The sequence below is a fragment of the Lampetra fluviatilis genome, chromosome 35, assembly GCF_964198595.1.
Source record: "Lampetra fluviatilis chromosome 35, kcLamFluv1.1, whole genome shotgun sequence".
Classification (NCBI taxonomy): Eukaryota; Metazoa; Chordata; class Hyperoartia; order Petromyzontiformes; family Petromyzontidae; genus Lampetra; species Lampetra fluviatilis.
Window position 1 is genome coordinate 6,713,541 of NC_136309.1, and position 21,647 is coordinate 6,735,187.

At 42.6% G+C, this 21,647-nt stretch overlaps 2 protein-coding genes and 6 non-coding genes across 11 annotated transcripts; 6 read left to right on the forward strand and 2 right to left on the reverse strand.

Annotated features, from left to right (window-relative positions):
* The first annotated feature begins 424 nt into the window (after positions 1-424).
* TRNAV-CAC (transfer RNA valine (anticodon CAC)) lies at positions 425-497 on the forward strand. Its single transcript has one exon. It is a non-coding gene; the product is annotated as a tRNA-Val (tRNA).
* A 145-nt stretch (positions 498-642) lies between these two features.
* Positions 643-715, forward strand: TRNAV-CAC (transfer RNA valine (anticodon CAC)). The gene has a single exon. It is a non-coding gene; the product is annotated as a tRNA-Val (tRNA).
* A 480-nt stretch (positions 716-1,195) lies between these two features.
* TRNAV-AAC (transfer RNA valine (anticodon AAC)) lies at positions 1,196-1,268 on the forward strand. The gene has a single exon. It is a non-coding gene; the product is annotated as a tRNA-Val (tRNA).
* Positions 1,269-2,065: 797 nt separating this feature from the next.
* TRNAV-CAC (transfer RNA valine (anticodon CAC)) lies at positions 2,066-2,138 on the forward strand. Its single transcript has one exon. It is a non-coding gene; the product is annotated as a tRNA-Val (tRNA).
* A 145-nt stretch (positions 2,139-2,283) lies between these two features.
* On the forward strand, positions 2,284-2,357 carry TRNAV-CAC (transfer RNA valine (anticodon CAC)). The gene has a single exon. It is a non-coding gene; the product is annotated as a tRNA-Val (tRNA).
* Positions 2,358-2,502: 145 nt separating this feature from the next.
* TRNAV-AAC (transfer RNA valine (anticodon AAC)) lies at positions 2,503-2,575 on the forward strand. The gene has a single exon. It is a non-coding gene; the product is annotated as a tRNA-Val (tRNA).
* A 1,612-nt stretch (positions 2,576-4,187) lies between these two features.
* Positions 4,188-11,620, reverse strand: LOC144944664 (uncharacterized). Its single transcript, XM_078873022.1, has 5 exons — positions 10,419-11,620; positions 8,149-8,273; positions 6,888-6,976; positions 5,467-5,543; positions 4,188-5,329 (listed from the first exon to the last, which is right to left on the reverse strand). The coding sequence occupies exons 1-5, from the start codon at positions 11,306-11,308 to the stop codon at positions 5,236-5,238; spliced, it is 1,275 nt and encodes a 424-aa protein (XP_078729148.1). The 5' UTR covers positions 11,309-11,620; the 3' UTR covers positions 4,188-5,235.
* A 1,129-nt stretch (positions 11,621-12,749) lies between these two features.
* On the reverse strand, positions 12,750-20,997 carry LOC144944584 (uncharacterized). 4 transcript variants are annotated; one of them, XM_078872862.1, is made up of 7 exons: positions 20,684-20,900; positions 18,987-19,523; positions 17,962-18,051; positions 17,496-17,621; positions 17,299-17,412; positions 16,395-16,706; positions 12,751-15,000 (listed from the first exon to the last, which is right to left on the reverse strand). In XM_078872862.1, the coding sequence occupies exons 2-7, from the start codon at positions 19,465-19,467 to the stop codon at positions 14,390-14,392; spliced, it is 1,734 nt and encodes a 577-aa protein (XP_078728988.1). In that variant the 5' UTR covers positions 19,468-19,523; positions 20,684-20,900; the 3' UTR covers positions 12,751-14,389. The 4 variants fall into 4 exon arrangements, with proteins under 4 accessions (XP_078728990.1, XP_078728988.1, XP_078728989.1 ...); XM_078872861.1 differs by lacking the exon at positions 20,684-20,900 and adding an exon at positions 20,918-20,997 and having other exon boundaries at positions 12,753-15,000; XM_078872864.1 differs by lacking the exons at positions 16,395-16,706; positions 20,684-20,900 and adding an exon at positions 20,918-20,997 and having other exon boundaries at positions 12,750-15,000.
* Positions 20,998-21,647: the final 650 nt, after the last annotated feature.

The following is a 21,647-nucleotide window of genomic DNA, read 5'->3' on the forward strand; positions in this document are numbered from 1 at the left end:
TAGTGGTTATCACGTTTGCCTCACACGCGAAAGGTCCCCGGATCGAAACCGGGCGGAAACATTTTACGTGAAACCAAAAAAAAACGTGTTTTATTTAAAGTGCACGTAAAATGTGCCCTCATGAAGGTGATGAATTCATCATTCGTCACTGTTGGCATAGGTCTATACCAGTGAAGTGTGTTGCAACTTCATAGGTTTGCCAAGCAGTTTCCGTAGTGTAGTGGTTATCACGTTTGCCTCACACGCGAAAGGTCCCCGGTTCGAAACGGGGCGGAAACATTTTACGTAAAACCAAAAAAATCCGTGTTTTATTTAAAGTGCACGTAAAATGTGCCTTCATGAACTTGATGAGTTCATCATTCTTGACTGTTGGCATAGGTCTATAAAAGTGAAGTGTGTTGCAACTTAGCATTCAGGACAAGCAGTTTCCGTAGTGTAGTGGTTATCACGTTCGCCTCACACGCGAAAGGTCCCCGGTTCGAAACCGGGCGGAAACATTTTACGTAAAACCAACAAAAATCGTGTTTTATTTAAAGTGCACGTAAAATGTGCCCTCATGAAGGTGATGAATTCATCATTCTTCACTGTTGGCATAGGTCTATACCAGTGAAGTGTGTTGCAACTTAGCATTCAGGACAAGCAGTTTCCGTAGTGTAGTGGTTATCACGTTCGCCTCACACGCGAAAGGTCCCTGGTTCGAAACCGGGCGGAAACATTTTACGTAAAACCAACAAAAATCGTGTTTTATTTAAAGTGCACGTAAAATGTGCCCTCATGAACTTGATGAGTCCTAACACGGGAATGGTCCCCGGTTCGAAACCAGCCGGAAACATTTTATGTAAAATCTAACAAATTCGTATTTTATTTAAAGTGCACGTAAAATGTGCCTTCATGAACTTGATTTTTTCATCATTCTTCACTATTGACATAGGTCGATACCAGTGAAGTGTGTTGCAACTTCACAGGTTTGCCAAGCAGTTTCCGTAGTGTAGTGGTTATCACGTTCGCCTCACACGCGAAAGGTCCCCGGTTTCAAACCGGGCAGAATCATTTTACGTAAAACCAAAAAAAATCGTGTTTTATTTAAAGTGCACGTAAAATGTGCCTTCATGAACTTGATGAGTTCATCATCCTTGACTGTTGGCATAGGTCTATACCAGTGAAGTGTGTTGCAACTTCACAAGTTTGCCAAGCAGTTTCCGTAGTGTAGTGGTTATCACGTTCGCCTAACACGCGAAAGGTCCCCGGTTCGAAACCGGGCGGAAACATTTAAAGTAAAACCAAAAAATATAGTGTTTTTTTTAAAGTTCACGTAAAATGTGCCTTCATGAACTTGATGAGTTCATCATTCTTGACTGTTGGCATAGGTCTATACCAGTGAAGTGTTTTGCAACTTAGCAAAGAAGACAAGCAGTTTCCTTAGTGTAGTGGTTACCACGTTCGCTTTACACGCGAAAGGTCCCCGGTTCGAAACGGGCAGAAAAATTTAACGTAAAACCAAAAAAATCGTGTTTTATTTAAAGTGCACGTAAAATTTGCCCTCATAAAGGTGATGAATTCATCATTCTTCACTGTTGGCATAGGTCTATACCAGTGAAGTGTGTTGCAACTTAGCATTTAGGACAAGCAGTTTCCGTAGTGTAGTGGTTATCACGTTTGCCTCACACGCGAAAGGTCCTCGGTTCGAAACCGGGTGGAAACATTTCAAGTAAAACCAAAAAAAATCGTGTTTTATTTAAAGTGCACGTAAAATGTGCCCTCGTGAAGGTGATGAATTCATCATTCTTCACTGTTGGCATAGGTCTATACCAGTGAAGTGTGTTGCAACTTCACAGGTTTGCCAAGCAGTTTCCGTAGTGTAGTGGTTATCACGTTTGCCTCACACGCGAAAGTTCCACGGTTCGAAACCGGGCGGAAACATTTTACGTAAAACCAAAAAAATCCGTGTTTTATTTAAAGTGCACGTAAAATGTGCCTTCATGAACTTGATGAGTTCATCATTCTTGACTGTTGGCATAGGTCTATACCAGTGAAGTGTGTTGCAACTTAGCATTTAGGACAAGCAGTTTCCGTAGTGTAGTGGTTATCACGTTCGCCTCACACGCGAAAGGTCCCCGGTTTGAAACCGGGCGGAAACATTTAACGTAAAACCAAAAAAATCCGTGTTTTATTTAAAGTGCACGTAAAATGTGCCCTCATGAAGGTGATGAATTCATCATTCTTCACTGTTGGCATAGGTCTATACCAGTGAAGTGTGTTGCAACTTCACAGGTTTGCCAAGCAGTTTCCGTAGTGTAGTTGGTTATCACGTTCGCCTCACACGCGAAAGGTCCCCGGTTCGAAACCGGGCGGAAACATTTTACGTAAAACCAAAATAAATCGTGTTTTATTTGAAGTGCACGTAAAATTTGCCCTCATGAAGGTGATGAATTCATGATTCTTCACTGTTGGCATAGGTCTATACCAGTGAAGTGTGTTGCAACTTCACAGGTTTGCCAAGCAGTTTCCGTAGTGTAGTGGTTATCACGTTTGCCTAACACGCAAAAGGTCCCCGGTTCGGAACCGGGCGGAAACATGTTTTTAAATCCCAGTCTACATTGAACACTTGGATAATGGTTAGCGTAAACTAATAACCGAGCGGTCGTCAAAGAAGGGATCGCTAAAAAGACCAGTCGACCAGTTGAGATCACTTGGTGCTTGGCAGCACCGATGCATGGTTTGAGAGGGATGGCAATGTTTTTGGAGACAAAAGATTGGGCATTTGGCTGAAGATAATGCAAGGTATGGATGTTGTTGTAATTTGTTTCCACAGACAGTTCCCAACTTAAGAATGGCCGACTTCCATAAGATCTTTCCTTTTTAAACATCTGACTTGTGAACCGAGCTGTGGACCTATTTTGTTCAGAGAAGAAATCCTCCACGAGATGTAATGAGTCACAAGATCCCACGGTGTTGTGAAAGTGATTGCATGTGCGGGAAGTGGTCATGCAAATGGTTAGCATGCTGCCCCACGTTCGATTCCCACTCATGACCAACACCAGGTGATGATTATCTGAATGGTACCTGGACCCCGCCCCTAGGTTGACTAAGCCTGAAATGAATACCTGGTTCAGTGTGTAAACATTGCCACTGAGGAGCCAAAGGTGGCCAGGCGTGGTGCTGACCAACCTCCACCCCCTCGTGTGCCGTGCCGGTCCTTCATCGGTGCTGCTCGCTAGCAGCCAAACATATGCAGCAGTCGTGCTGTGACGGTTCCACCTGAAGACGGAAGCTTGTGTTGCCTCCGAAACGTCGTGATTTTTATTTTTATTTTATTTTTATTAATTTAAATTTTTTACCTACGTGACTTTACCGAAAAAACCTAAGAATAGCAGCCAAACAGTCTGTTAAGGCGATGGCGGTTGTTGTGGGGACTCATTCAACCTCTTCCAACAAGCCAGCCGGCATGAGGACTCAAGGTTAGTGAAAATAAAATAGGCATTTTTTCTTTAGCCACTTTATTTTATGTTTTGTTTGCTATACAGTATTGATTACATTTAATTGTGCAATATTTATTATGCTTCCCTTTTGTTGAACTGTAACATATTTTACTACACTGACCGTATGTGCATTTAAATACAAGACATTGTTTCACCTTACGAACGGGTCTCAGGAACACAATTGCCCGTATATTTTTTGCTTTTCACAGTGTAGTGGTTGTCGGATTTTTGTAATGCTTGAAAGATTAATAGTCGAAAACTGGGCAGGGACCTGTAATAGTTTTGCAATAAAAGGGGATAAATATTTTATTTTAACCATTTTGACATTGTCTAATACCTTTTCAGATTATATTTAAATATATTATTCTTTTTTTCTCATGTCATCCTCAATTTAGGGTTGATTGCCATTTCATCAGATGCTTTACATATTTCAAGACCTTGACCATCTTTCATGTAAAATTTTCACATCGTCTTAAAGGCCAATCTTTCTTTCTTCTTCCCATATTTCCCTTGCAACAACTACTTCCTCATATGTTTATCAGACTCAGAATATGTCCTACATAGACGTACGCTCACACATGTTCACAAACACACCCACCATAGACACGTATCGTTTTTGATTTTATTTTCTCTTTTATAAGTTAAACGATTTACAAAATATAACTGTTCTACAAGAAAAATGTATTCAATGTTGTGATTAAAATGACATGTTTTGATTTTTAAAAATACCTAAACATGTAGAAAGATTGGGATAAAACCAATATAACATGTAAAAATCTACAGAACCAAATATGTATATTTGATGGCCAACAGTTGACAGCTTTAACAGAATTCAGAAAATGTAAGTACTATTATCTGATAGACTGAATAAACCTGATTAAAAAAAACACAATTGCACATTTAATAAAATTTCTGCCATTTTTTAAATTGCAATGTATGACATTTTTAGCTCGTGTTATAAACTTTAAAAAGCACAATAGCATTAACTTGTATATAATTTTGTGGGTAAAATATATTTTCAAACACTATAAGGCCACGGATAGTTTTTGTTGCTTTTGGGCATAAACTCAAATGTCGATAGTTATTCCAAGACAAAACGGTTCAGTATAAAATGGGAAATATCAGTTATATATTGTTTTACTATTTCTGGTTCTTTCGGTAAAGTCACGTAGAAGGGAAACAATAAAATAAAAAAAATAAAAAACAAGAAAATTTTTACATTTCGACTGCAACACAAGCAATCATCATCAGGCGTTGCAGTCAAAACGTCGTGAGAACTTGATTGCTTAATATTTTTATTATTTTATTATTTCCCTTCTACGTGACTTTACCGAAAGAACCAATAATATGAATCCCTGCAGTCACGAAAGCTTTAAATCAAAATTAATTTTTTTACTGTTGAGAAATACGTCTTTGTGACCCTGAAGGTCACAATAAATGTTAATTCGTAGGACAAGTCATACTGTGTAACTGATTATGAACGCGCTTTCATTAAAATGTTAATGCTTGACAAATGTACAAAACTGCACGAAATTCATAGTTTTGAGAACATTTTTAGACATTGTTGATTTCACCTCGGTACAATCACTATTTTCAACTTGTTGCTAAAATAAATGGTGGGTTCCCTCCTTTTACATAAAACCCAAGCGCAAGGTTTTTCTTAATTCACCTCCAAAATATGTTTTTGTATGTTGACAGCATAGCAGTTATTTATACCGATTTATGTTAATCACATTTGGAAATGTTGTATGGGCTATTATGAATTGAGTACTTTATCTATGGAAGCTGGGCGTTCAAACCGTAAGAGCATGCGCTTAATTTTCTCCACAGTGACACCATGCGTGTTTCGTCTGTGAAAAAAGCAAGAACACCATTGCACTTTTTCACGAATCATTTCCAAGATAAAATTCAAGCACTCTCCATTTTAAAGTCCTGCATTTCCCCTCTTCTCATTCTATTCCCCTCCATACACTTTGAGCTTTCTTACCTTGCAAGTTGATTGGCGTTCAAGAGCCACTGTGTTTTTGGTTCCTTGAAAATAACTTTGTATGTATGTTCAAGAGCCTGCAATTAGAAAGCATTAATTCATATTTGCGTTCAATATCACTTTTTTCAGCTTCATAACATCGCAACTAAAGTATAGTGGATCTATGGAAAAATTCGGATTTATTCGATTATTTACGTTCAATCTATTTCTAAGATTACATTGCACAAAATAGCCAATATTTTACTACACTTATTTCAACTTAGAGAATGGAAATGAATGCTCATGAAACAAAAAGATGTTGAAAGTACTGTTAAATTGGTGGGTTGAGTTGTAATGAGGATAGATATGACCGTAAAGGTGGAAGAAAAAATCTTTAAATGACAAAATAATTAACGCCTGGCAGTGGTGGAAATGCAGTCCATCACTTGCAGAGGTGGTTGGTGGATTGGACAAATGACAAAATTGCGAGACTTCCCTTCCTGCAGGCAGTATAGAAAAGAGGATTATACTGGTAGGAACCTCCTGGTTACACCAGCCCACAGGGATTATTGTGTCTGTCCGTCGTGCAGGGAGGGGCTGGGTGGAGAGGGAGGGGCTGGGTGGGGAGGGGAGGGTGGGGAGGGGCTGGGTGGGGAGGGTGGGGCTGGGTGGGGAGGGAAGGGTGGGCAGGGACTGGGTGGGGAGGGGCTGGGTGGGGAGGGTGGGGAGGGGCTAGGTGGGGAGGGTGGGGCTGGGTGGGGGGTGGGAGGGGTGGGGCTGGGTGGGGAGGGTTGGTCACCCCGTGGTACCCTTATAAAACTCAACGTTTTACCTACTCACACCGGCTTGTGCCCGCCCTCACAGTCGGTCACCACGCCGCCGTTGACCCTGGCCATTGACCGAGCAACCCAACGTTCCTACCAGCTCCCTCCGCAGGAATGAGTTTTTGACATATTAGATGTAATTGTAATCTTTCTACAGTTGAACTTGCTTATTCACCTTTTCTGTTTACCTACTCTGCCTTCGCTCAAACTTACTTTTTTTCAGGACAATCCTCACATGTTACAGGTATGTGATGTATATTTAATTGTACATAAATCAAGATTAAACATGAATTGCGATGCAGTTGGGCCGAAGCACAATATTAAGGGTATGTTGAACTTCTTTTGCACCGCATGTAGTCCATCGTGCTCATCAGAGGTGGGGCACTAATCGGAGGTGGGGTGAACTACCATGAGGCTAGACTTATTTTAATATTTGGCAGATGTCACCCAAATTTGAAAAATGAGTTCATTGGGAAACATAGCAACCATTACCCCCCCCCCTACTGCAAAAACTTAGGACCATCCTAAACAAGTATTTTGATTTCCAGGATGAAACAAGCATGTAAAAAAATACATTAAACCTGTAAATGTATATTTTACAGATGCAAATAAACTTACCGCAAGAACATAGGGTTTCATCTCCCAAAAATTCAGATTCGTGTTGTCGATGATAACTGGTGACTTTCCTAACTTCATCGCTTTTTCTGCTGTAAAGTTACAGCACATCGCTGAATGGTGAGACTCGTTAGGGATACAGTGTCATATCGAATAAAGCATTGGGTTATTTGTTTTTTTTTTATAAAGTGTACAGCCTCTACATCATTAGACCTCCTTTGCCAGTACCAAAATATAATAATAGGGGTTTTTCCCCCTTTTTTTTCTGGCAACAAAACTGAAACCTTTTTACAAGGATTCATGTCTGCATTAACCACAATACTTGCCGTCAAAATGCAAACAAAAAACACATGCATTGTCCTTGAAACTGATTGGTCCACACCAAGAGACGGCTTTCTTTTGAGCCTCGACCCAATTGGTGCTCGACCAGAGGACGCCAAAAGGCGTATAGCTCAAAGACAATGCATTATAAAATGCATTTTGACTGCAAGTATTGTGGTTAATGCAGACATGAATCCTTGTAAAAAGGTTTCAGTTTTGTTGCCAAAAAAAAGAAAAACCCTATTATTAAGTGTACAACCATTTAGTTTTTAGACTTTGAGCTCGTGATGTTTCATTAGGTGATTATGTTAATCGACAGAGCACTTCAAAATGTTATTGATACATTAATGCCTTGCTGTAATGATTTATATTATCAACATGCATGTTAAACGTCACTCTAATTAGTGCAATGATAATAAACATTGAATCAGTGTGGTGAAATATAGGCAAGCAACCCCCTAATTATTACCAGCCCAGCATGGGAAGATCTTCATTCAGCAGTGGTTTGACAAGGGGATGTACATTATTATTATTTTATAGATTTATGACCAGCATGGATATCCTTGCACCATGCTGTTATATGATTAATTTGTAATTTGCATCACGGCATGCCTAAACATGGGCTTTAAATATAAATCAATGGGGAACCCATCTTCTGGAATATTCTACCAGTTCAACGCAAGTCACTGTTCTGGAAAATGTTTGCTTCCCATTGGTTTGTATTGGATGCTACTTTTTCAAACATTTAGTGGGGGGAGGGGGCAAAATGTTTATTAAAAAAGGCAGAAATCTTTATTCGTGAATGTCCCCGGCAAGATAAGTATATTTTGGATGTCACGTGTTTTCTCTGTACCATTAGGGAGATGACTAATGGACACGAGTGCATTACATATATCGATGATTACAGTAGTTAATTATTTACACAGTATAATTACATTTCCACCTTGTTGATGATTCCAGGTGTGCGCTGCCTCCAGTTGACTCGCATTATATTCGTAGCGTCCGTTATGACAGAAGAATTGGTCCGTGCTTAAGACCACTCCATTTGGGCCTTCTGACAGCAGCTCCCTACATAGATTACATGTCGTAAAAATTCACATCTCACGAACACGGTACCCCAAGAAACATTAATTTAATTTAAATGCCACAGTTTACCTTTAGCAATCCACGAAATGTATATCCGGCTCATTTTGCAAATCCACTGCTGAATGAAGGCATTGCCACGCTGTGCAAGTGGTGGGGGTTATTTGGCGATACTTCACCACACTGCTCAGTGCCAATTAGTGAAGGTGAGAAGGCACAGACGCCCAGTATACCGATAGAATCTCCAGTAAAAATACTATCCTTACTTCGGCAGATATTCTTTCAAAACTAGTGTGTGCAGAAAAATAATATTAAACATGCGTGGTGATACTACTCTTGGCAATATTGATATATACGGTTAGGTTTTTTCGGTAAAGTCATGTAGGTAAAAAATAAAATTAAAAGTTAATAAAAGTAATAATGGAAATAAAATAATAAATCACGACGTTATTATTTTATTTTATTTCCATTATTACTTTTATTAACTTTAAATTTTTTACCTACGTGACTTTACCGAAAAAACCTAACAGCATGAATCCTTGCAGTCACGAAAGTTTCAAATCTTGAATTAATATTCATTATTTTCGGTGAAGAGTTTTGGATTTTTTGTTTGTTTATTGGATTAGAGATTTGCAGGAACACATTTCAATGTGTTCATATTTTCAGACGTTTTATCGATGTGTATAACAGGTGTGGCTTTGGTCGTAAGTTGTGCGTACATTGGCACCAACTTGTGGCAAGCGTGTTTAGAATTGCGTAATAGTAGGGTCACAAGGTAATGATTGCCAAGGGCAGACGGGCAGTACATTAGGCTCTGCCCTTCCCAAGACACACGTGGGCAGTCGCGTGACGAGGCAGCTTGGGGAGATGAAGTGCTGTCCGGGCCGAGTCAATACCTGGGATGCTATTGGAAAGAAGACGAACTATTTATTTTACCAGGTAAAGTTCACTGAGCTATTACAAATCTTTTTCAGAAGCGACCTGCCCGCAAATGATAGCTCAACGAAGTGGCTCATCATGTGGACATTTAGGGCAGGCAAATACAATCTACGCGACTACGAGGAGAACATAAAAACTCCAAATATGCGGGTGTCGAACAAAAGACCTATTGTATACCAGGCAATATATTTAACATCTCGCCACCGTGACGCACTCTCGCTAACGTGTTGGCCTTCCTTCGTATGGCTGATGTAGATGCAGAGCAATATTCAGGTGGTCAGGCCACACAACCGTATCAGGAGCAGCGCAATGTATCGCTGTGATGTCTCCCTTCATATTTGTGGATCGGGCATTGCATCGTTATATGTATGGTCGGTTCTGGATGGCCACAGTCACACACTGAAGTGTTTTTGTTATTTTACAGTTGTGCATCAGGTATCCACATCTGCCACTTCATGATCGTGAGGATTAATTGACCACACCGGAAAGAGAGGAAGACCTAACAATAGCTTGACAAAATTTGATTTAAAGCTTTCGTGACTGCAGGGATTCATATTCTTGGTTCTTTCGGTAAAGTCACGTAGAAGGGAAACAATAAAATAATAAAAATATAAAACAATACAATTCTCACGACGTTTCGACTGCAACACACACAATTATCATCAGGTGTGAAATCCACAGCAAGGAAATTTGCTGTGGAAAATTTGCTGTGGAAAATTTGCTGTGGAAAATCTGCTGTGGATTTCACACCTGATGATTGTAAGGAAATTTGCTGTGGATTTCACACCTGATGATGATTGTAAGGACATTTGTTGTGGAAAATTTGCTGTGGATTTCACACCTGATGATGATTGCTTGTGTTGCAGTCGAAACGTCGTGAGAATTTTTAAAAATATATTTTATTCTTTTATTATTTCCCTTCTATGTGACTTTACCGAAAGAACCAAGAATATAATAGCTTGACAACATAAGATATTGGTGCCAGAAAGATGTGGCACTACTTCAGCATATTGGCACGAGGCAGAGGAAAGTGGCAACAAATGACGAAATGTGCAGTGGCCACCAACGGGCTGATGCCCATGGATCGTGATGATGACCTGCATGACGTCAACCCCCATCCTGCAGTGGGATTTTAAAAAGTACTGCACATCTTACATAAACTATGCAGCCGAACGCTGGCCATCCCAGTACCTTGCCAGTGTTGACTTGCCAGAGCCCGGAGGTCCTCGGAGCAGAAACAACAGCTTCTTGGGACCCCTGTCGCCACGTTTACCACCGTGCTGGGTCTGATGGTTCTGCTGGATCATGAAACCCCCATGCCTTTGGGGTTCTCTGGGCAACTCTCCGCTGCCCTGGCCTCTGCTGCCCTGCTGGTGGCCTCCGTGTCCCTGCTGGCCTTGGGGTTGCCGTGGCCGGATGTCGATGCCGTGAGGGCTGCCGTGTGTGTAGCTGCCCTCGGGAGCCACATTGAAGCAACTCTGCACCTCCGAGCCCTGAGAAGGCCACCGCCGTGTTTTTCCCTGACTGCCAATCGGTCCCTGGGTGCCCCGAGGGTAGGAACATCCATGCAAGTCCTTCGAATAAGATCCTTGGATTTCTTGAGAGTGACATAATCCTCTGGTGCCCTGGAAGTTACCTGACCCTATGGTCTTGTGAGGGTAACGTGACCCTCTCGTTCCCTGAGGGTGACCTGACCCTCTCGTTCCCTGACTACCTGACCCTCTCGTTCCCTGAGGGTGACCTGATCCTCTACTTCCCCGGTGGTTCATTGACCCTACAGTTCCCTGGTGGTTGACTGACCTCGTGCTCTGAGCGTGACCTGATTCTCGACTTCCCCGGTGGTTAGTTGACCCTACAGTTACCTGGTGGTTGACTGACCTCGTGCCCTGAGAGTGACCTGATCCTCGACTTTCCGCGTGCTTACTTGACCCTCGGCTTCCCCGAGGGAAGAGAGGTGGTCCCTGGGTGCCCTGAGGGCACCTGCCCCTCATTCCACAAGGGCCCCGGACTGTCCCTCTCCCTGTGAAGGACGCCGCATCCAGGGCGAGCTCCTGAATCAAAGGAGGGATGTCGCCAGCCATGGGTGGTCTGATCTACTCGCTGAAACTGAGCTGAGCACAGGCAATCAAAATTTCATCACTGAAAAAAAACCCCACAAAGAACAACAAAGAAACGGCTGCACCAATGTCCGCATTCCCCAAGCCACAATAGAGACCCAGGCGGTGCCACGCTTTGCTAAATAACACTAAGGCATATCATGTTTTCGCTCCCTTCATGCACGGCTGCAACGGGTGAACTCTTCTCAGTAGACTGTGTCGGTATTTGTTTTATGTTCTACAGGAGCCGTCCACGGCTTCGGATTACTGTATAACCACTCCCCTCTCCCTCGTCCCTTCAACTACGACCCCCAACAACTAGAGAAAGGGCGGCTGATGAAACCAAAGCAGTCGTCACTTCTGGGAATTATCATGCTCGGGGCGCCCTCTGGTGTCCACGCCTGGCACGGCCTCATCCGGCTGTGGAGCTATTGGTCCCACAATAAATAAGTCCATGGCCTAAGCCAGGGATCGGAAATGACGACCACTTGTTTTCGAATTCAGTCAAAAAAACTACTTTTAAAAGCCTCGACGCATGTGAATACGAGACGGGCTTTAAATAGGCGCATGCGGCAGGTTGACGACCCCATGGTGCTGACACTGCTGCCACGTTCTGACATTAAGGCGCTCCAAAAAGTAAAACTTGTCCTAAATTTTGGATAATTCGCGCCTACCCACCAGAAAAGCAATCTTTACGAGACCGGTTTACTATCACAGGTGCATCGTTACGCAGGCAGAATTATACCCGTGTTTACCACTCAAAACTGAGTGGAGCTGTAATGCAGAAGTTTGTGCACCGAGCTATGAGCCATAGGACACAAGTTTGATTCCTGGCCACAGCTAATATCAGAAGATAAGGGAATCAGTCCTGACGCGCCTCCTCCACTAAGCCACATTAAGCAAACGTGGCGATGCATGGTCAAACAACCCCCAAGGCCAACATCATTCAGCCTTTATCCAGCAGCGAATTGACAAATGGCTAATTATTCAAAACTATTCATGAAGTCGATTGACAGTGTAAATTACTAGTTTGTGCTTGTATTTCATTAAAAAAATACGTAGTATTCACCTGTCATACTGGTTTAAAGGCCAACGAGGTGAACGTTCGTTTCTATTCGGGAGCCCGTTAGTGAACGTTCGATACATTCTTATAGCATAAGGATGTCCTCTCCATAGGATGACCAATCTTGACCGAGCAATGTGAATGTCATATCTTCGAAGGTTAACTCGGCCCATCAAAAAGAGGTTCGGTTTGTTTGAATTCTCGGAATGCAAACCTAACAATTTATTTCATTTTTGAAGACAATTGATATATTGATGAAACCAGTGAGTCCGTGTACGGATGACCAAAGTGTAGTATGATAGTGTTTGCATTACATGTTTGAGACTAAGCAGACATTTTAAATGTTTGAGTACACAATAGCAATGTTTAATGTCGAAAGATTATGCATCTTTAAAATATACAACTTTTGTACAAGTCATCCCTTATTTCATAAGGCTCACACATTCTCAAATATATCAATGTATTACTGCAAATACAGAAAGCATGCATATTGAAGCAGTTTATAGGTTTCAGGTGTATACAAATAAAGGCAAAATAACAATGTGGCGCAGTTATCCAATGGGCAAGAAAATTGACTACATCTTCTAATATTTATACCATATGCTAAATTAGCTTGGTTAACTTCATCCATGCAAGGACAGATGCAGTCATGTATACACTTAAAAAGTATTTCCATTCAAATTTTCGGCATTCTACCAATTCCAGCAACATGTTTGTTTTAACACAAGGGTTAAAAACTGTGGAAGCATTCAATATTGGATTTTTTTGCCGTTTTTAAAAGCTGCCTAAAGCAGCAGTGGGCATCTCTTGGGCAGTTTGCATTTCATTGAAAGGCAAGCTCACTAGAGCTAAAATATCAATATTAAAATACATTAAAGTGTATTACCAATTCATTTCTGTGGCTGTAACATCACATAATATTTACAATAAAGCATACCATAGGTTAATGTCATTTAAGTTAATTAAAAAAGATTCAAGTCGTATGCAATTAAAACATTTGTATACATTGTCCCTAACTTTAACGCCAACAGGAATATTGTACAACAGCAAAAATACATTTAGAGATCAATGGTGGTACGTGTTAGAAAATGTAGGGTGTAGTACCACCAAGAATGAAGGACTTGATTCTGTCTGGTTAAGGTTGCTCATATGTACAGTAGTGGTGTCTTGTATTTCAGCATGTTCTTATTTGGCTGCTTCGAGTGATGAGGGTATCCAAACAGACGGGGTTTCTGCTATCAGAAGCTGCTGCCAAAAGTCGTTTCGTCTGCAAATTTGGCACCACCCAGCTGCACCTTCAAATTTACTTTTGGAGCTATACTGGGTGCCAAATGTCCCCTTTAGTTAAGCTGAAATCTAGTGATTATCCCCTGAGTATTTATTTTCCCAATTGTCAAGCCAGTATTGCCAAGTAGGGTCAACACCAACAGCAGGTAATGCACCATCACTTCCCATTTTAAAAAAAATGCCTGTTAACATCCATTCACAATAAGTCCTAAAAATAGTAATTCATTCTGAATAAAAAGGATTAGCCTCTTGAGGTTATCGAATATAATCTATCTCTACTCGGTACCTATTACTAAGGTATTTGACAAAAAAACTTGAATATATGCAAGCCAGCAACAGCACACAAATTCCAGTATTTATTTTTGATTAAGAAAATTAATTGTATTTATATGGAACGCCTCAACGAGACCAGCATTTCCAGATGTGCTCGCCCTCCATTAGGCAGAGGAATCCATTTTGGAGTTCTGTTGCAGCTGCGATGAAGTAAATAAAAATGGCCACACGTGTATCCACATTTGCTATCGAGTAAAATTATGGCATTACTGACTTTTTAGAGGCCACCACAGGATGACTTCCACTCAGTTTAAAAACTAAATTACATACAATTTATCCCGACTTCAATTACCGTTTTGTAAGTTTTATAGCATGACGGTAGAAAGACGTAACAAGTTTGTCAAAGTTAGACTATTCTTGAAACACTCTCATGTTCTCCTTTTTTACTCCAATACTTCGGGCTCGAGTTCAGGCTCGCCCCCCCCACCCTGTTCGTGCGTCCTTTTGTGGCGGATCAGGCTGTATGATATGCAGAACTTCTTGCCGCAGACGTCGCACACGAATGGCTTCTCCCCCGTGTGCGTCCTTCGGTGGCGCGCCAGGTTGTTGGAGATGATAAATTCCTTTCCGCAGTACTCGCATGTGTACAGCTTCTCCCCAGTGTGCTTGCGCAGGTGCACCCGCATCATGTGTAGGTGGGGAAATGACTCCTCGCACTGCTCGCACTGGAACTCTTTGCCACCGGCGACGTCGATGGTCCTGTATTGCGTGTACGCGCGGTACTTTGACTCGTTTTCCAGACTCTCTTCCGCCCTCTGCAGTGCGTCCAATGCTGCGGCGTTTTCTTGGCTGGAGGTCGGTATCTCGCACGACTGGCCCAGCGAGAGGCTACTATTGTTGCTATTGCTACTGTTATTGTTACTGCCGTGCACGTCTGCATGGTAGGGGAAGCTAGCGTAATTCGAGTGGCTGCCTATGGGTAAACTTCTGGACACGTAATTTGAAGCACCCAGCGGAGGCTCACCTGGATCAGATTCTATTATCTTCTTGTGACCTGGTGGAATGGAAACATAAAGAGAGCACTGCTGAGAATTATTATTTTTCAAGTTAGCTCCATTTACCTGCATTGGTAAGTTTGTTAAAATCCCTTATGCTGTATTAATGTGGCACATAAAACAGAATGTTGGCAGGAAAATAATTACACACTTTATAATCCAAATACGGCTGATGTGACAGACCATGTGCTTTGCAATGCTGATTTCAGAATAGTTCAATCTGAGAACTAAAAGTGATGCATCATTGTACAATCAAACCTGCCTCACCATAAGCACCGTCACTATTCCTCAAATGCAGGAGAGCTAGTGCAATTGTTCTGAAGCTTGAGTTTCATAAACTGCAGTCTTTGCAACCCATTGTCTGCCTTCCACATGAACCAATATTTCTCATTCAAACACAAACAGGCTGAGATACGCTACACACCGTTAATGATTGGTAAACATCTCCTATCATATACATATGTCCCAATTCAAATTGAGAGAATCTTAATTTGAATTAGTGCCCGTTCTCACATAGGACACGTTTACAAGGTCAGGCACCTGCAGGGTGTAGCGTTAACATGTATGGGTCATGATGAATGGCGTTTGAGAAATGCAGTTTTAACAAATGCAAGATCAACTTAACATCTGTTGTACCCACGATTACAGAATGCCCAAAATTAACATGCCACACTTGTGCAGACACGATCCACAATTTTCAGATGATCCCATAAAGCCTGGTCTTAAAAACAAACCGAACCTATTTGAAGGTGCCCCCAATCCCTCATACTAACATGATTGTTTGCACACCAACAAAGTATTGAGCAGATTAACTTTTATTGATGCCTATTGAAATGTACGCAGTAAATGATTAAGGAAATACTTTTTTAAGTATATATCAACAGCACTTGAAAAAAGGTCCTATATTATAACTGTGACTGCACGTGGAAATATTAAAGTATAGTAAAGAGAAACACTGAAAACAATTCAGTGGCAAAGGAAATTGTTCATTCAAGCCCACCATCTCAATGTACATCTTTTAATAAAAAATACTTTCACTTATAAACATGAACACCTTCCTCCCAATTCTTGAAGCAGAATCTCCCCAACTAAGTAAAGCTCTCCAATTGGCCTGACGGAGCCAGATGCGACGCCTACGCGAGACCGTGCGTCTTCATGTGACAGGAAAGGCCATAGGACCTGGAGAAGCGTTTCTCACACAGCTGACAGGCAAACGGCTTCTCCCCTGTATGCGTGCGCCGATGCCGCACCAGGTCGTGCGAGGCGAGGAAGCGCTTGCCACAGTGCTCGCATGCGTGCGGCCGCACACCTGAATGCTTGCGCTCGTGCGCCACTAGGTACCACTTGCGTTTAAAGCACGTGCCGCACTCCTGACAGATGAACGGCTGGTCACCTGAATCACTCCTGCGCCGTTTGGCAGCCCGGGGTGGTGCTGACCCCGCACGGCCACCGCCGCTGCCCTGCGATTGAATACGCGACCTCGACGCCCAAGGTGAGGCGGCGCCGGGTGGATAAGCGGCCACGGGGGAGGACCAGCTGCCAGCCTCACCACCGCTTCCCCGGTTCGTCAACTCAGCCCGCCGGTGCAGCGCCGCTTGCCGCTCCGTCATGCGGCGCCCAGTCTCAGATGGATGCCGCGAAGATTCAGAATGGCCACCATCATCTGCTTCAGTTTCATTTTCACCGCTTTGATTCCAGCTGTTTGCTAAAATGGACAAATTAGTAGTTTATATGTGTATGTAACTACAAATAAATGTACACTTGTTCACCAAATGTTAGATTTAATTTATAATGAATCGTTTACCATTAGTGTGATCGATTAATCTCTTCCTGCTTTTAACCCATTGAGACCCTTACAAAATATGTAGGGTTCTTGGTTGCTTGTTAATTACGAGCTTGGATGAACAGTTGTGCCTAGAATTGTATTAATTCCTTTAAAGTAAATGGTACGGTTTTCTCATTTAAAGTGGCATGTCCTATTCTGTTGGAATAAAACATTTTCTGTTTTGATGAGAACGTGGAAAAAAGGTTTGCATTTTTATAACGTATTAGTCCCCTGGACTTTGATGTATAATTTCAAATTATTTAAGGTTAAAGACCAGTGTCCACCTGCTCAAACGAGCACCGAGCAGAGCCCATGGTATGCATTCCACATTGTTATAGCAGGAATAAAACAGCTACTCTGTTACATCCCAACAATTTAAATAAACACAATGATGGCCTCGGTTACAATCTCACAACTATAAGCCTGCAGATGTCAATTGAGTTACACTGAGCCATAATAAAAATCAATTTACCTGCTGAAGCTTGCCCAGTTTCTAGCTTCACATCCTTCACACGGTAGTCACCATCAGCTGTTTCTACCACTTCTTGTAAACCATGTGAATCTTCTGGGAAGCTCCCAACATCACCTGGGCAGCAGGTTATCCGTTAGCCTGCACCATCATTAGAAGGTGAAAACACTACAACATCAAAAGGATAACTGTAAATATACCTCGAGCTTGAGCGTTGTCGTAATGCTCCATTTTGACGTTGTAACCACTCCATTCCTGCTGTTCTGTCCCTTCCATGTCCTCCAGATCAGTGGCCTGCTGGACTGCTTCAGATTCTGACTTGCCCCCTAGACACAGCAGTGCACATGCTCTCATAACTGAAGCCCAACTCAAATGAGATGGTTTCATTAGACGATAACGGTTTTGGACTAGAAAACATTAAAAAGCAGCTCAATGATGAATACAAGCTCGGCAATTTGATCACAATGTAATACATTAAGTATGCAGAACATTTATATATTTCACACTAATAAGATCTCGTATCAAACTACAGACTTATTCATGCATTTATTTTGTACTAGCTTGCAAACGCATGCATATATGTACATACATGCACAGGTACACAAGATACAGTGGTACCGATTCATGGAAGTCAAAATGTCGTGGCATGACGTCACTGAAGTTTACCATCTTCCCAAGACTGGGATTGGTTGTCTTGTGCATCCTCAGGGGGTCCATCAGGCACTGCAGGGGCATCAGTCTCATAGACTTCTCCATCTGAAAACGCAATTTAAAGCAAAACAAAGATGACTTATTGAGGCATTTCATTAATCTTCCAACAATACAGAAATGCACTCACCTACATTAATAATACATTGAGCATTCTGTAAAGTATGAAAAGTAAAACCACAAAATATAACATTATTCAGTCCCTGTCTTCATATCGTGTTTGATAGCATGAATGTACACATATTTAATGAAACCATAATAAGCATACACCAATATACACATATTGACCAACTACTGAGTAGTGAACTGGGGTGACTTTTGAACTATTAATAAGTTGTACATTTTCAGTTGTGAAGCTGTAGATCCTTGATATCTGTGAACGAATAAAAAACGGTGTTTGGTATTCTTTGGGTCTTTCGTTAAATTCTAGATTTTAAGTTTTCGTGACTGCCAGGATCCATGCTCTTTGGTTCTTTCGGTAAAGTCACGTAGATAGGTTCAAAGAAAGTAACCAAAAAAACTACGACGTTTCGATCGCAACACAAGCATTAGCCATCCTGATGAACCTATCTACGTTACTTTACTGAAAGACCCAAAGAATATGAATTCCTGCAGTCACGAAAGCTTTAAGTCAAGATTTAGGTGTTTGGTAATTTTATTTTAAACTAAATGACACAGCCATTTCAAACCGTCTCTCCATGCTCAAACAAGCATAATGTGGTGCTCATGTCCTCTGGCAACCCTGAGGAGATATTATTTCACAATCATATTGATGAGACAAGTCTTGCTACAGGATAATTGCCTTTCACAGTGACACTAATTTACTCAACCTCACAGGGGAGATGGGTTGAGTCAACCCCCAATCGGAATTTGAACTTATGACCTTTGAATTGTGAGTTGAGCACTTTGACCTCAGCACCAATCAGCCAGACAATAGCCACAGCAAAGTTGCATTTCTTTGGCTGTTTTGTGATTAACAATACCGTCTTCTTGTAAATACGGGCTCAGGCCTTCTTCCACAGCATTAGGGTAGAGTGCAGGCTCCAGGCAGCTGAACCTCTCGGCCGACTGCAGCAGCTCCTGGCTCAGACTGTTGAGCATGAGGACGATGGCGTCCAGGAGGCCGCTGAGGAACGGTTGGAAAGCAGTGGCTGCCGCAGTGGCCTGGAGTACTCCTCCAGCTACCCCTGCTCCGTCGTGGCGCTTGGGAGACGAGGCCTCAGTGACGCGGCGCAGCACAGCGTAGAAGGCGAAGGGCAGCCTTTCCCTGGCAGCAGCGAACAGCTCAGCCCTGACGTGGGGCTGCTCGGCGCACGCCAGGAACGCCTCGTAGTCGCCGATGCCCAGCTCCCTGTCCACGGCCTCGGCCACACTGAGGCTCACGCCGTGAGCGGCCAGCCACGCGGGGAAGTCCTGCCGCGGGTTGATGCTCGACACTGCCACCGCCACTGCTGCGGCGGCCATGGTTGACTTTGAGAGCAGCTACAAAAGTTTTTCTTTAAAACTTGAGCAGGTGCATCCTAAACACAGTGCAGACCACAAATAATGTTGTTCAACTGGCTGAATGTATTGGAAGATGAGAAGGAACCCACAATGACATATTGACATGGACCATTAAACATTTTGGGTACTGGACAAAGGTACATTTGGAAATGAGAGTCTAAACTTTAAATAACTTAATGTGTAGCCCTTTCTCAATCTACTGTTGGATGAGGCCCTTCTTTTGCCATGTCGGTCATGGGTTTTATGACCATAGCTCACCACATTAGTGAGTGTGGATTTGTGAAGGTTTCAGGACGCCTAAAACCGGTACAGGTTTCAATATCTTACTGGAAATTAGAACTGACGTGCTGTGAATTTCGAGTCAGGTGCTAGACACTGCATACATCCAAACCAAATATTAATCACCTTGCTGGCTACTCTACGAATCCCAGCAAGATATAATTTACTGAGAGCAGTGTAGCCAGCCTCCTTAAAAGCAGATGTCTTTTTCTAGCGTCTGAAGAAACCTCACAACTGTGCGTGCCAATGGCAAATTCCAACTGGTCACCACCCAATAACACTTTCTGCGAATGAATATACACGATACATAACTTTAAAACTAGATAATGATGTAACCGCTGCGTTGCGCGATGGTCAAGATGGCAATACAGTATGTCAAGTGAGTTCATGAACCCCACTGTGGGACCTTTCAATGTTATTCTTTCGTGCGCGTGATATTTCTCCACGTCCTTAAGCTTCCTGCCACATGCATGGAATTGACCAAACATGCCAACGCAGGAACTTACCAAAACTCGGTTAAGCTTTCTTGAATAAAGGTTCGTAATTCAAAGACAAGTCTTCCCCAATAGGGGCTAATTTTACTTTCATAAAAATTAGGCCATGGCCCACATTTTCCATAAATACTGCATAGCGTTCAACGCACATTATTGAAGAGCAGTTCCGTCTGACACCAAGAAACGTTGTGGAAATCGAAAAAATGAGCCAACAATAAACCCTCTTCCACTATACACGTGGGCCGAATGAGACAATGCCACTAACACCGCTCCACACGAGTGAAGTTGTTGTCCATGGGTAGCTCAAAAATAAGACTTTTAATCGGTGATACTTTCTACATCGCAATACACACAAAAGGTTAAGTGGCGCCGCAGTTTATTCATCGTAGAATTGCGAATTTCACCTCAGGGCGGCAATTGGGGCCTCACTAGACTAGCCAAACCGTATCGCCACATAAACTCGCTTCGCTCCAATCTGCCCGCCTGCCCTACTTAAACCACCCCGCCTTCGCGGCTATTACAAAACGCGTTCAACAATCACACATCGGTCGGTCGCATTCATCACCACCGCCACTAATGAGATCAAGCGAAACAAATGAAGAGAAGAAGGGGAGAAAAAAACCGCGGCAAACCCTCACGCAAGTCGAGAAGCGGGGCCCGGCAGGAGCAGCAACCAGCAGGCCGTGGGCCAACACCACCACCACCACTTCCAGACACCACGGCCCTCTTGCAATCTCTACAGCGCATAAGGATAGCGCGGGCGACACGCACGCACGCGATTGGTCGTAGTAAAAGAGGCGGGGGGGGGGGTTTGAGCGCGCGCTCAGGCTGGCCAATTGTAAAGCGGATGTTGGGGTGGGGGCGGGGCTGAAGAGAGGCGGCGTCCAATCGCGAGGCGTAAAATTGCCCGGTGGCCCCTATGCTGGGTAGGAAATGTAATTTCCTTTCTGGCGCCCCCCCCCCCGCCCCGCGCGCGCTTCTGGGTCACGTGACTTCGTGTTTGGGATTCTTGGGTTGCGGCCACGCGCTGTTGTGTGCTGGAACGTGTAAGGGGTTCGTTCACTATCTGGTCACCAACCCCTATGGTAATAAGAACATAAAAGACCAAATCTAATTAATACATTTTTTTTATTTAAAGCTTTCGTGACTGCAGGGATTCATATTCTTGGTTCTTTCGGTAAAGTTACGTAGAAGGGAAATAATAAAAGAATAAAAATATAAAACAATAAAAAATTATCACGACGTTTCATCATCAGGTGTGAAATCCACAGCAATATTTTTTTTCAAATTTGCTGTGGATTTCACACCTGATGATGATTGCATGTGTTGCAGTCGAAACGTCGTGATAATTTTTGTTTTATATTTATT